The sequence below is a fragment of the Pelecanus crispus genome, chromosome 9 (assembly GCF_030463565.1).
Source record: "Pelecanus crispus isolate bPelCri1 chromosome 9, bPelCri1.pri, whole genome shotgun sequence".
NCBI classification, from domain to species: domain Eukaryota; kingdom Metazoa; phylum Chordata; class Aves; order Pelecaniformes; family Pelecanidae; genus Pelecanus; species Pelecanus crispus.
Window position 1 is genome coordinate 18,418,270 of NC_134651.1, and position 14,316 is coordinate 18,432,585.

Genomic DNA, 14,316 nt, shown 5'->3' on the forward strand with positions numbered 1-14,316 from the left:
AAATTGATCCCCTTGGTCTGTCTTGGGTCATGTACAGCAGTGTTGTTTCTTGGGCAGAAGCAGTGAGAGTTGCAAGAAAAAAAAAAAAAGTTTGCTTTCTGTCTGGGGAGGCAAGATTCTGTGTTCTTAAACAACTTATTTTTTCCAGAAAGTTTGTTTTATAGTGTGTTTCAGATATTGTTATAAATACATTTTGATTGTAATCCTTTTTTTTGCAAACATTAACACTGTCTTTTGGTTATTGTCAGCCATTAGAACAACAGAATGGGGTTGTTCCAGATCGAGATGCAGAGTATAGGCTGTTTGACCGTGTTGTCAATGTGAGAGAGAACTTTTCCGTTCCAGTTGGTCTTCGAGGTACCATTATAGGAATTAAAGGAGGTAATATTTTCTTTGTAATTGTAGCATTATAGCTATATAACAGCTCAGCTAGTGATGTGAAAGCAGGCTTCAGAAAAGTGTTTTGTATAATGGTTGTGAATGCACAGAAATTTCTCACCTATGAAGCATATGCAACTTGAAGCTGCTAGTGACATATTTACTGTTTTGAATTAAACCTACAGGTATTCTATTTTAATTTCATGTGTTATACAGCTGTACTTTGAATAAGAAATTACTTACCCTTTGTTCCTTCTTAATATGAAGAAGGCAGAGAGATCAATGAGAGAGAACACAGGCTGCAAGAAAGGAACAAAATGAAGTTGTGGGAAGATATGGGCCAAGTTAAGAGAAGTAGAGATAAAAACAAAAGTAGAAGCCTTAATACTTAACATTGAACATAAAATTTTATCAAATATGATTTGTCTCAAATTGTTTTATTTGGAATTTGGTTTTTACTCTGTGATACTCCCATTTCCGTTAAATGGCATGGATTTATACCTTCTTTGACAAGAAGATTATCCGTAAATATATTTCAGGTAAACAGAAGGATTTACCAACTCACATTGGGTGTAGCAGTTTGAGATCTAGTAATAGAAATTGTTTTCTTACCTGGCATTTAAGTAGTCACTTTCTCATTCAGTTTGTATCCAGCAGAATCTTGAATAGACTAGACTTGAGCGCAGCTTTTTTAAAGAGGTGTTCTTTTCTCCATAATGATTATATACTAGTATAATTTTAAAGGAGTATTAGTCTAGCATTATGCAAGAAGGTAATGTTAAAGCTGTTGGTTTCCGACTGCCTAATGTAAAGATAGCTTGCATCTCTTTTCTGGTAGTTGCTGACAACTGTGACACACTGCTACAAATTGCAGTTCTGTTAATGTAGGTTGATAAGGTATTATGCGCAGTACTTTTCTGTTAAAAGTATATCTAAAAGGGCAGCCATATATGACTTCAAGAAGAATTTCTGAATTGCTGTTAATGAAAGGCATGAGGAATTTTTTGTTGCTAATTAGTTAGGTTTTTGTCTTTTCATTATTTATTGCATAACTAATATATTTACATAATTTAGATGAAAACAGCTACTGTTACATATATAGGATGACGTTTTACTTCATTTTTTGTAGCCAGTAGAGAAACAGATGTGCTCTTTGAAGTTTTGTTTGATGAAGAATTCCTTGGAGGCCTTACTATAAGGTTTGTGCAGGGGGTTTCATAGTCATTTCATGCTATTGGTATTGATGGCATGAAATTGTTGCCTTTGGTTTGGCTGACTATTTTTAATGCCTCTTTTTAAAACTTTGTTTCTCAACAGTGTTGGTCAATTTTTTGAGTAGGGATAATTTTTATGAAGCATATTGTATTTTGGAAATGCTCTTTAGGCTTTTTTGTGTATTTAGAAGCTTCTGATTTGTAGAAAGCAAATATGAACCAGCAGAATAAAGTACTAGATCCAAATATGTCTAAAACAAATATGTAGAAAATGGGTTGTTATCAGTATGTCTTTAACATATAGATTAAAAATCATAAGTAATCATCTGTTCCTCTAAAGGAGGGACTCTGAACTACCAATAATTGATACTTAGGCAATAAATTCTGACCACCATTAAAAACCTAAACTGTTCTTCAGGAGGTGGAGGCATGGTTAATGCTTTTGTTTTAAAAAGTGTGATAACTTTTCTGTATTTAAGTAAGCAAGTAAACTTCTAAGTGTGCTAATTCACCCAGCAAGCTTCATTTTACTGTTCTTCTTGGATAAATTAAGTTTTTTAGGACAGAAATTAGAGGAGAATCTTACCTGTTCCCTGCGGTCAGCAAGCATAACACAATCCTGTCCCTTGCAAGAGCATGTCGTGTAACACAGATAATCTTCAGTATTCAGAATCATAAAGGAAGTTACAGAAGTGACTAAATGCTGCTTAACTTCAATTTATAATTCTGCTACCAGCTTCAGTTACTGTCTCAGAAAAAGAAAAGAATATTGTTTCCTGGTTCATGATTTTTTACAGAAATATTTACTACAGAACTATGCTATAACAATCCACTCATCTTTAAAATTTCTTTGAGCTGAGCACTGAAGGGTACAGCATAAACTCAGAGTAGTAGCAATTACTGTTGTTTTCTGGTTTTGATAGCCAGAGGCCAAAGGGGAGCACAATGGGATTGACATTGTGTGTAATGGTACTAGATTTCAATATTGGATACAGTTTTCAGTCTCTGCTGTTCAAACTTAAATCATTATCTTTTGGCAGAGAGGCAAAAGTGTTGTTAAATCAGATATATTGAAATGTCAACAATTAAACTACACGAAACAACTATGTAATTTGCTTTTCTTAAGGTGCTCGCCTGCGAGAGGTTATCGTCTGCCATCAAGTGCCTTAATTAACCTGTCTCATGGTAGTCGGTCAGAAATGGGAAATCAAAAACTGACGGCCATAGTTAAACCTCAACCAGCTGTGAATAACTACAATTCATATGCATCTGATCTGTCATCTGTATGCTCACAAAAAGTGCATCTGGGAGGCCTCAACCATTCTCCTCGCTCTCTTTTTGTTCCTACTCAAGTAAGGTTTTTGTTTCGCTTGTACAAAAATGTTTTTCCATAGAAGCTGAATTATGACCATGGTTGTTATCTTCGTTGCTACAAAAAAAAATTAATTTTTATGTCAGTATATTAGAAGTACAATAATCCTTATCTTGGAGAAATGAGTTAATCCAATAATGAAAGGGACCAAAAGTTCCTTATTGACAGTTGTTTTGCTCTGAGTAGCTCTGGCTGCATTATCAAGAGACAGCTATTTAGTCTGGAGCAGTGACACCACATTTGGTGTCAACAAGTAGTTTGGGCAGAGATGCAATTATTTCCTTAAAGCTCTGTTCCAAGTAAATGCTTCCTGCAGGCCAAGCTTGTCCATGCTCAGAAAGAGAAGATGCGAGTTCCTTGTCAATTTTGCTGCTTGGTTACGATTTGTTTGAAAATACAGTAAAGGAGGAAAAACTACAGGTGAATTGGGGTTCTCATTGGGTTAATTAAACTTTATTTTTAATAAGTGACTTCTTTAAAGAAAATTAGTTTAGGTGGGTAACTTCATGTTGCTGTAGGTGTGTTTTGAGAAGAATTGTCTCACGTTTTCTAAGTATACAAGAAAACCTACTTTCCAAAAGAAAATTTAAGGCAACAGAACACTTCTGATTTTTTTTTTTTTTTCCTCTTAATGATTTAGCAACTGAATGGAAGACAGCATTATAATCTCAGGGCTGAAAATCAGGGCAACTCTAACTCACCCCAGAAAGGATCATTTCTGAGTGGCAATCAGAAAAATAAAGTGAGTGTTTTGATTCATTTAGTATTGGACCCAAATGTCTCTATTTATTTTGGCCTCCGATTTAGAGTGGGTGTCCTTTTCTCATGATTAACAGGTAGTGGTTTAGTATGTCAGATGTTTTAGTCCAGATATGGACTGGAGCAGAAGTTGTCCCAGTTCTTGAATGACTACAATATCCTGTGTTATCCTTGTTTAGATTCATTTTCAAAAGTGTTGTTTTTTACGTAGCTGGGCTTCAGTTCTGTGGTAACATACCTGTAATGTAATGAAGCAATTGAGCCTGATTGATAAGGCCTTACAAAATAAGGCATTAATAATAAAATGTGAGAATACTACCAGTATGAGAGCATGCTTTTGAAATCATTCTGAATTATCATCTGAGTTTAATTATATTCAGTGATCTTCCCTAGTTTAATAACTTCTGTTAATAACAAAACAAAAACAATCTCAAAACAAACTAACCTCATTTCAGTTTAATAGTGATTCTTAGGAAGAGTTGTTACATAAATACAGCCCACCACAGTAGCCTATTCCATAAATTAAATGCCTGCAAGTTCTACTAGTGTCAGTATGAAAATTTCTGTCGTCTGAGCGCTGTTTAAATTTGGACCTTAGGATTTTCAGAATGTCTGTGTATATGATCAGCTGTTCAAAAGTTGAGTTTATAATTGCTGAGTTTGTTGGGGGTGTTGTTTCTTATTTTGTCAGGCACAGAGTAAGCCAGATGATGAATTCTGCAGTATATGGCAATCATTGCAGAGTTCTGGGAAGTCTCACCACGTTCAGCAAACCATGCATGAGAAGGTTAGTACATAAACTTTAAACAGATCCCTGGGTTCAAAATATGAAGGTGCTTAATTTTATACATCGGTTCATTACATCAGAAAACTTTCTAGTTAATGTTACAAATAAATCCTCTGGATTAAAGTATTGTTACACAGGGTATGCATAGCTCTGGAAAGAGGTAATCATACAGGACTATTATGTAAATGATAGACACATAGTTTTCTAATTAAGGTTTGATGTTTGAAATCCTAGGGTGCAGTTCTACCTCAGGAAATCAAGCTGGGAACTGGCAATCAGTTCTATAAGCCAGGATTCAATGACAGCAGCTTTAAAGGTCAGCAAAGAAAACAGGAGCCATATAAAAAATGTAAGTACTATAATTAGAAACTTTGTTTAGGAGAACTGCTTGCTTTATCTGATCTTCATTGAAATGCCTATTTAATTTTTTGTAGTTATCGACAGAAAATAGTTTATTATAAACACTACGTTGCACTTGTTATTGTCAAATATTGTCCCTGGTATGCATGTTGGGTTATTCCATGCTTAATCCTGAACCTTTTAATCAAGCTGTTCTGCATTATGTTGACTTTCCACCTGTCTGATATAAAAACAAAACAAGAAAATCCCACAACCTGGCTTTGAAAGTTTGCTTGTGATCATATTTGTAGAATATAAAATTAGATATATTATTGCGTATACTTCATTTTATTTTATTCTACAAGAAAAGCATACACCAAATTACCTATAAAGTATGAATTAAACATTTGATGCAACCATTCACATTAATGCAACTTTGCATACTTGTATGGAGTTACCAATTTTTTTGCGTCTTGATTATTGTTATTGTTTTTAAGAGCTTTTCAAAGGAATGCATTCTTTTGTAGTTAAAGAAGATTCCAAAGTTACAAGAGGTGAAAGTCAGCCACATAATAAAATATCAAACAAACAGGTAATTTTTTCTGTACTGAGTAAATGTATTATTTTCTTTTCATTTTACTCTGATCTGATTCATTGTTTTACAGATTTCTCTTTAACTGGCATCTTAGTTTATTCTTTTACTAGATAGATTTTATTTTGGAGATTATTTTTTTTCTCTAGAGATTTTATAGACAGAAAATGAGAGAAAGTGTGTAAGATGTATAGTGATGATACCAAATGATTTTTCTATTCCTCTCAGACTCTAAAAGCTATGTTGTAATGGGACAACATGAAATACTAGGTTTTCAGTAAGCTGAAATCCTCTAGGAATATTAGCTTGTGAAAGCTCTTTGCAGATGGGTTTCTAATATGATTGTGTCATAATGAGTAATGGAGTACTAGTATTCAATAATAAATGCTGCAGTTTTTTTCAGAATTTTGCAGGTGTGAATAAGTACAATGTCAAACTTTTGAAGAGGAATGAAAGTCCCAACACTCCTGTAATTCAGAAAGCTGCAGTTGATGGTCCCTGCACAGGTGGAAAGGTAGGATCTAGATAGTTGATTTTCTTGTGCTCTTTGAATAACTTCAGTTTCCAGTCCATTTTGTTCCAATTATTCCTGGTCACTAGTGTGCAAATTCACGTTTTTAACAGATACAAGTCAAACCTGTATAACCTTGACCATTCTTTAAATCAATTCTCTATTGGTCAATACTTGCATCTTTTTAGTATGCAAAACTTCATTTAGTCTCTGCATATCTGTTCACGCTCTGAGCAGACATGACTCTGATCTGCCCAAGCTAAGAGGATAAAAATCTGGAATGAGCATAAAATTAATCTCAAACTAATACACCCTTCGTCTTGCATCTGCTTGTAATATACTAAGTTGAGGTACCTTTTTTTTTTTTTTTAATTTAAGAAGGACAATGAACTTGAAAGCCTTCTAGCTTCTTTGAAAATTTCCAAAGAAAATGAAGTGCAGACTTATTCCAAGGAAGCAAGAGCTACAAATGAAGAACATCTGTCACCACAGTCATTTGCTATGGTCTGTATACTGCAGGAATCATAACATTGCAATTTAGCATCTGTTATCTTAGCATCAATGCTTCTATTTAAAGAAACTCAATGAAAACTCATACTGGCTTTTTAAACATATTGATGAGCTTTTAATTAGCTATTTTCAAAGTTAACAAACACATTTGTTTATGCTAAGATGGTGTGCTTTGATAAAATGTAACTGATAGCAAAACAAAAATTCATATTTTGTTACCGATTATGATATTCAGAGTTAAGTAAAAAGGTAGTGTTATCTGAATGCCATCATGTCCCTAAATGGTTTATTTTATTTTTAAAGAAAGGAACACAGATGCTCAAAGAGATTTTGAAGATAGATGGCTCTGACCTGGAAACAAGGAATGAAGTGAAATCCCAAGTTAATGATGTTCCTGCTCCCCCTAGTAGACAGGATTGCCATGGAGCTGCCTTGCAATATAGACAAACAAAAAAAATGGGTATGTTTAGACATCAGCTCATAGTTCAGAGCTTCACCTTGTAGTGACAGTTTAGAACATAGCAAACAGTATAGTACTGATTTTCAAAATATAGTAATAAAATGTTCAGCTTTTTCAGTTCTACTTCTTTATTCAGATCTAAAAATCTCTTTGTATATAGTCTCCTGGGTTTTTTTTTAATCGGATATGAAAACACCACAAAAAATCAAATATGCCTTTTTTTTTTACTGCTAAAACCAAAGTTGCTATCCTTTCAGTGCAGGAAATCTTCGTGATACAGCTTTTTTTTTCAGCTTTTTTTTTTTTTTCCCCTTTTGTCAGCTCCTTATATGAACAAGCCTCACAGCACTGGAGGCCCTCAGAACGCACCAGCACTGGAAACTGGAGGTCACCCTTTTCCTTGTCCACAGCCTGCACTGTCTACTGTTTCTGAACTTTCTCGTATTTGTTCTCTTGTTGGAATGTCGCAACCAGATTTCTCTTTCCTAAAAACACCACAGGTAAAAAGCTTTTTCTGCAAAAGTTAAAGTTTTCAACTTCCTTTCAACTGTCCTATAGTAAACATTTGGACTGAGCACTGAAATCCTTTTAAAAATAAACCTTAGCTCCTTTTGTTGCCTTTTTTCAAAACAAATGAACAAATCCTCTCTTTCTCAGTTTGTCAGCAGTACATATTCCCTCAAAAATCTTATCTCATTTTTCTAGACCATGACAGTTTGTCACATAAAATTATCAAATGGATTGTTGGTTCATGGACCACAGTGTCATTCTGAAGCTGAAGCAAAGGAGAAAGCTGCGCTTTTTGCTTTACAGCGTTTGGTGAGGATGCAAAGAATCTTTTAAAATCTTTGTCTCTATTGCATTGCATCTGTTTGTAACCCTCCGTGTCCTCCTTCATAGAGTTCTATAGGAGTAAACTTCCCTTTGCCTCCGCCTCCACCAGTGTTTCCAAATTACCAACCACTGGGAGTTCCTGTACCACCTGGATCTATTCCTCCAGTATTTGCACAACACCCTGGTAAGTATTTGACTAGTACACGTTTCAGATATTGTCATGATATCCTGTAACTGTAATAGTTCTTTATATTGAAATGAATGCCTTCCAGAAAGCCCCATTTTTGGTCTTCATATATGTAGTTGTGTGTCTGAACTGCTTTGAAAACAGTTCATGAACCTCTTCACGAATACACAAATTAATTCAATACAAAAAAATCATGTTATCTCCCAATTACTTCTTTTCCTCAAGAATGTATTTGTCCATTCAGTCTTAGTTGTTTTTTGTTTGTGTTTTTTTTTTAATTCAGAACAATAGTAATTAGTTCAAAGCTGATAGTCCCAGTCTAGAATTTGGAAGAAACCTCTTCCTTGATTTTCTACATGGATTTCCTTCCCCCTTTCCCTTCCTCCTGATAGTTAATGGTTATCCATGCATTAGTGGTTTTATTAGTTTATAACCAACTTCCATTGAAATGCTGCATCACAATCCTGTTGCACACTGCCAAACATTAGAATGGTAAGTAACCCCCCCCCAAAATTGCTAAAAATCTTGCTGACATTTCTGGTTCCTGTCTGTTTTGTATTCTACTAAAGCTCATGTTCACAGCTAGAAATTAATGAGTCAGCACCATTGTAGCATCCTAGTAACCCATACAGCAGCTGCTACATCTCTTTTCCCCAGCGTTCCTATATTGTTGACCTGTTTCAAAAGGATGGTCTAAACTTGCAACCTTCTACTGACACAGTTCACTCAGCTAAGGATGCAAAGATCTGAAGTTAGACGTGCTCCAAAATGCAGATGCTGTGACTTAGTGCTGTTAACTGCTGTCATCTAGGTGTAGTTCTGTAAAAGCTGAACTGGTTGTTTGGGATTTTTTGATAATAAATAAATACTTATCTATTTTCAAGTAAATATGAAGAATATGAGGCTTTATTGGAAAGAGAAACAACATGCAGACAAATGTAGTTGGGGTACTTTTGGGGTCTTGGGGAGTTGGTATCCTCTTTTTGAGGAAAGAGAGCTAAAAGTTACTTATTTTCACAGCTAATATAATGCCTCCATCATCTCACATGTTTGGTCCGGTGTCCTGGGGAACTCCAGTGCCTAAACATTATTATCCTGGCTCCTATGCAGGAAATGTGTCTCTTGCAGGAACTGTACCAGTTGGTTCTCACAACCAGTTTATACCTCTGCAGGTAAGATTGTCAGGTTTATTTTAATACTCTGTTTTTGTAAAAAATGTGTCTACATGATGAATGCAACATCACCCCCACTCTGAAGCACTTTTTAGTATTAGAAAATTATTGTAAAAAATTGTATGCATGTTTTCTAAAAGTGGAATATTTGCAGTTTTTTGAGAATGCATTCTGTTAAATGATATTTATTTAATTTAAAGGTAACTAAAAAAAGGGCTGCTAGCAAGAAAAACTTTGAGCTCAAGGAGTTTCAGAGTTCCCCTCAAGCTGCACCACTAAAGAATGAACAGCCAGTGTCTTCTGACCACATTCAGCAAGATAGTTCTTCAGCTCCTTTAAAATCTCCTCAAGCTGCTCAATCCACTGTTTCATTTCAAGACAATGTGGCTACTCCAAGCGTTCCTCATAACAAATCAACACCAAACACTTCCAGCAAGCGAAAGCCGAGAAAGCTGGCTGTCAATTTTGGCGCACCAAAATCTTCAGAATAAATATGGTAGCTAGGTGTATTTTATCTTTAACTCTTCCCCCACTGTTATGTTCTATCATTTAAAAAAATCAGAAAACTCTATTAAAAAGACCAGCCACTTTAAGTATAATATAGAATGAAATAAATTTTATTTGCTATGATTTTCAGGTTGTTATGAAAACTATAAAAATTATGTTAAAACGTAATTATTTTGACTTAAATTAGCAAAAGCCAGGAAATGCTGAGTTAAGGTTACCATGCCATCCATTGTGCCTAGGTTTCTAAACAGTGGCTTACAGACTATACCAGGTAAGCAGCAATAACAGTGGCAACCTTAGCTCAGAATTGCTGTGCTTTTTGGGAGGGATATGGAGCAGTAATAAGTTGGGCATCAAACATTGCTTAGTATGACATTTTGTATTCTAGCTTATTTTTAAATAGTGTAATAAGACAGAAAGGAAAAATTATTTAAATGCAGCTTTTATATTGGCTCTCCAGGTCCTTCTGAGTTGAATCAATGTGACTAAAACCTAACTACAGTGGAACTGCCAAGTTCTAACTATGAACTGCTAGGTTTTATACCAGAGGGCAACAACTTTACAACTTTCAAAATGTAGGCATTACTGTATCTCTAGTATGAGAGTGGCAAAAAGTGGTTGCTGATGCAGAATCTGTTCCAGGAGATTAATTTATAGGATGTATTGAATAAAAAGATATATTTACAAAGTAGAGACCTCTTTGGTAAAGTACATTTAATTTTTTTAATCTAGCAGCATTACCAATTTCGTTGTTTTCTCATGATAAAATAACATAGGTATCTACTACAGATCTGCATAGCCTCCTAAAATGCTAGTGATATCCTGATTTTTTTTTTTCTAAATTATAAAAATGACCAGAGTTTAAAGAGGTCCAGTTGTGTAGTATGGCTGTCAGTAGAGTCCATTTCTCCCTCTAACGGTCTGCGCCCTGAAACCTTCTCTATGATAGGTTATTTTTTGTTGCTAGTGACTGTTAATATTTATTCTTTAGTTTTGTGATAGAAGTTCTATGTAGCAAAATTAAATTATCAGAAACTGTTACTATTGGTTCCATAAGAATATTCAGACAAAAAGTTGACTTGTATTTTTGGAGGGAGCTATGTTGTAAAAGAAGTAACTCATTCTTAGTTCATATAGGAAAAAAAGAAGGCTCAAAGGTCCCTGTACTATTTTTAACCCACATAGACCGTTCTTTGGACTTTCATAAGAAATCTGCTGAGAGAAAATTTGAAGCCGCAGTTGATGCTGTTTACTGACGTTGATTAAATTTCATTTCTTTTCTTTATTCTAATCTGTTCCGGAAAAAATATTTTTCTTCTAAGGCCCAGGAAGCTTAGAAACAAAGCATACTTTAGTGATTCATTTTGTTGCCTCCAAACAGGTTTTATGTTGGATCTGCAAGTCTGTAGACTTTCTTTTAGTTCCCTGATGTTCTTGCCTCCATTTTTTGGTGTAGTACCAAGTTTCACATTGTTACCATGTTACAGGACTTTTATATTGATTTCTCTGAAACATTTGTTGCCTCAGCAGTATTTGTAGAATAGCAGCAAGCCCTGTAAAAAGGATTACAGAGGTAAAAACAAGGTTAAGAAATTTTCTTTCATTTTACTTGGTATCACAAACCTTGTAGAATAGTCTGTATAGAGTCTTAAAATACATTGATTTTGTTGTTCTCTTTATAGTCATCTAGTCTCAAGAGGGTTTTAAGCCATACTCTGTGAAGGGAGAGTTGTGCATTTTGGTGATTTATTGTCATAAGCAACACGAGACTGACACGATGCTGACACGCCAGTATTTTAGAAGTGTTTATGTGAAATTTAGGTGAGACACAGATGTTAGCCAATTTATGCAGATGTTTTAGAAAGTTATGAAGGACACTATACTGTTAACACCGGTAAACACAGCAATTTTTATTATTAATTAATTACTTCAGCCTAAGACTTCCTCCCCCTCTTCAAGTAGAATTGCTATATGTAGTATATATAGCTGGTTAAACACTTAATTCTGTAGCTGCTGCATATTGTATTAGTCCCTGGGTTTTAGTTTATATATTCTATGATAGTGACTGCCTGGTGCCCAGTTAATTACACTTTTACATGTCCTGGTAGATGTAACACCTGCATTGACCTATGCCATGTCCCCTATGATTTCAGTTTTATATTTTAACAAGGTGATTATGTTTAATTCATACAGATATAAATTTAAGCATTTGTTTTTCTCATAGATGTAAAGTATTTTGTAAGCACTGGAGTTTTTCATTAGATCTTATACAGAGCAGTATTTTACTAAAAATCAAAAAGGGAAGACTTTTATGTGCGCATTTTTGTAGTTTCTGATTTTTTTAAAACAACTTTTCATTGTTTATCTGCCAAGTGAAATGTTTTAAATTTGCATATGAATGGATACAGAATGTATTTTTTGTGCTGTTTAGTGTTAAGTGTGCATTTGCAGATTTTTAGCATGTAGTTGCACAAAGGACTGTGCAAAGATATTTTAAAATATGAATATATGATACACTGAAGGAAAAACATTCATAAAAGTTAAATGCTATATAAAACTTTAATGCAATAGAATAATTTTATAAATTGTGTCTGTGTCTGCTTGGATTAAATATTGAAACAAGAAACATTACTTATTTTCACTGTTTTATTTCCAAATAATATATGGGAACTTCTACCAAAATTTTAAGATATAAAGTAAATCTCATGAAGCCCAATTTCTGTGATTCTCAGAAGCAGCAACTGCCCACCTCTGAGCTGTTTCTTGGTGGCTTTCAATTACTACTCAGTTAAAGACATGAAGTTTGTTAAAAAGGCTCTTGGTTACTTTGCAATTAAAAGCATTTTACTAGATAATGATCTTCCAAAATTGCTTTGACTTCTGTCACCCATTAGATTTAAAAAAACAAACAAACAAACAAACAAAAACCCACTCTAGAAAAGGCAGTAGGATTACTTTCCAGCAAGTTCAGTCCTAGTGGTTCATAACAAGGTGCAAAACCAGCTGGTGGCTGAAAAATAGGAGCAGCCATGGGTACCTGGAAATATTTCACATCCTAATGCAAAGCCTTTTTCTGTACCTGGAGCAAAACATTGTGATTTTTGCTAGAGTAGGGTAAGAACAGTGGAACAGTGAGCTCATTTGTAACAAGGCTTCTGAATGAAGCATAATGAAAAACTGCACTAAAACCAGTGTACTGTGTTTGAATTTCTTCAAGAGATACATGGCAAGTTACGTTTCATAATTAGATTTCCTTATCCCCGATAATAGCAGTTATTTTAAACTCAAAATTGCCAAATTAATGTTACTAGGATTTACCCTTATTTTAGAAAGGGTAAATAAATTTCTTCACCTTCATATTGTGTGTATATATGCCATGTGCTGAGTTTTGTTCTCTGACCAGTTATCTCTGAGATTATGTTCAAACTCTATTTGTTGTTCCCTTTTAAAGCATAATGAACACTGTACTCATGCCAGGTAATTCTTAGTATCTTTGGTTGTGAGTTATGAACTTTGTTAGGATCTGTCTTTTGCCAGCTGCAGCACCAGCTTTTCATGTAGAGAGATGTTATTTTCCTTCTCATAGATTATTGTGTGAATGAGCTTTTTTAAAGCAACTAGCATAAAGAATGGAGTATACTCTTAGCATGACCAGCTGCTGCAACTTCGTGTAACAATACTCTGTGTAGAGCAGTGTGGTTGGTGTATACATTCGAGTCATACTACGCAACAGGAAGATACCAAGATACAGTCTTGCATTTCTTAAGCTGTCTTCAATTATTAGTCAATGGATTTTTAGGTACTGCAGTTATCCTGCATGGCAAGTTCTGCCTCGTTATCTTTCCCATCTCAATATATAGCACTAAAGAAAATTAAAACAAATTAAGTAAAGGGGTTACTTTAAAATACATCAGTTTGTGCGTAATAAATCTTGCATGGACACTCCCATTCAAAAATTAAGTGATTTGTGTGATTAACTGATTAAGTGTTTAGTTCATCTGAACTACTATATAGATGACACCTGAAAGTCAGGAATCTCAAAGAAGGAATGGTTACTTACAGTAAGGGAGGTTTTTTTGGTTGGTGGTTTGGTTTTGGTTTTTTTTTTGAGATGTGATCTCCATATGTATTCCATAATCAGCCTTCCTTACTACTGAGAGACAGTTATGTTCTTCTCTTTCTGTCTCTGGAAAGGGGACACAGTGACACCAAGGGCATAAGGGCAGTCTGAATACACACTCTTGGCCAAAAGAATCCCAATTCAGGTGCATGAGGACCCATGAATATTGAGACTGTAACTGATATATATTTTGAAGAATCGAATATCATGAGGTAAGTAGCTGTTGCGTATTAACAAAAGAATCCACGGTTCCAACAACAGTTCCATATTGCTGCCAATTTTTGACGGGGTGTTTACTCTTATTTTTCTGTAATTTAAAAATTTCCTGTTTCATTTCTGCTTTGAAAGACAATACAAATCAAAGAGAAGGAGTCGCAGTGCCATCAAATGCAAACAGTAAACCTGATTCTTGTTATTTGAAAGGACAGGGAAAGCATTTTTTATTAAAACTTACTAATTTTTCTGGTAAAACTTGGTCAGTAAGCATTATTGCACCAGCATTGCTTTATGAAAGTTGATAATCATCCGTAGTCCTGTATTCTGTGTAGTGGCAAGAAAGACAATGGCTGGCAAT

The 14,316-nt window shown here is 34.7% G+C and overlaps 1 protein-coding gene across 3 annotated transcripts in view; it reads left to right on the forward strand.

Moving 5' to 3' along the window:
* The window catches only part of XRN1 (5'-3' exoribonuclease 1), a 37,386-nt gene extending 23,541 nt beyond the window's left edge, over positions 1-13,845 (forward strand). Inside the window, exons 29-44 of one of the 3 annotated variants that reach the window (XM_075717214.1) lie at positions 249-381; positions 1,508-1,577; positions 2,719-2,944; positions 3,605-3,706; positions 4,415-4,510; positions 4,745-4,859; positions 5,377-5,441; positions 5,845-5,955; positions 6,331-6,456; positions 6,766-6,922; positions 7,244-7,422; positions 7,628-7,741; positions 7,823-7,940; positions 8,964-9,115; positions 9,316-9,611; positions 13,817-13,845. In XM_075717214.1, coding sequence (XP_075573329.1) covers positions 249-381; positions 1,508-1,577; positions 2,719-2,944; positions 3,605-3,706; positions 4,415-4,510; positions 4,745-4,859; positions 5,377-5,441; positions 5,845-5,955; positions 6,331-6,456; positions 6,766-6,922; positions 7,244-7,422; positions 7,628-7,741; positions 7,823-7,940; positions 8,964-9,115; positions 9,316-9,606 — 2,055 coding nt within the window. In that variant the 3' untranslated portion in view covers positions 9,607-9,611; positions 13,817-13,845. Of the gene's footprint in view, positions 1-248; positions 382-1,507; positions 1,578-2,718; positions 2,945-3,604; positions 3,707-4,414; positions 4,511-4,744; positions 4,860-5,376; positions 5,442-5,844; positions 5,956-6,330; positions 6,457-6,765; positions 6,923-7,243; positions 7,423-7,627; positions 7,742-7,822; positions 7,941-8,963; positions 9,116-9,315; positions 12,254-13,816 lie in introns of those variants that run through there. The other 2 variants (XM_075717213.1, XM_075717215.1) reach the window with 2 other exon arrangements.
* Positions 13,846-14,316: the final 471 nt, after the last annotated feature.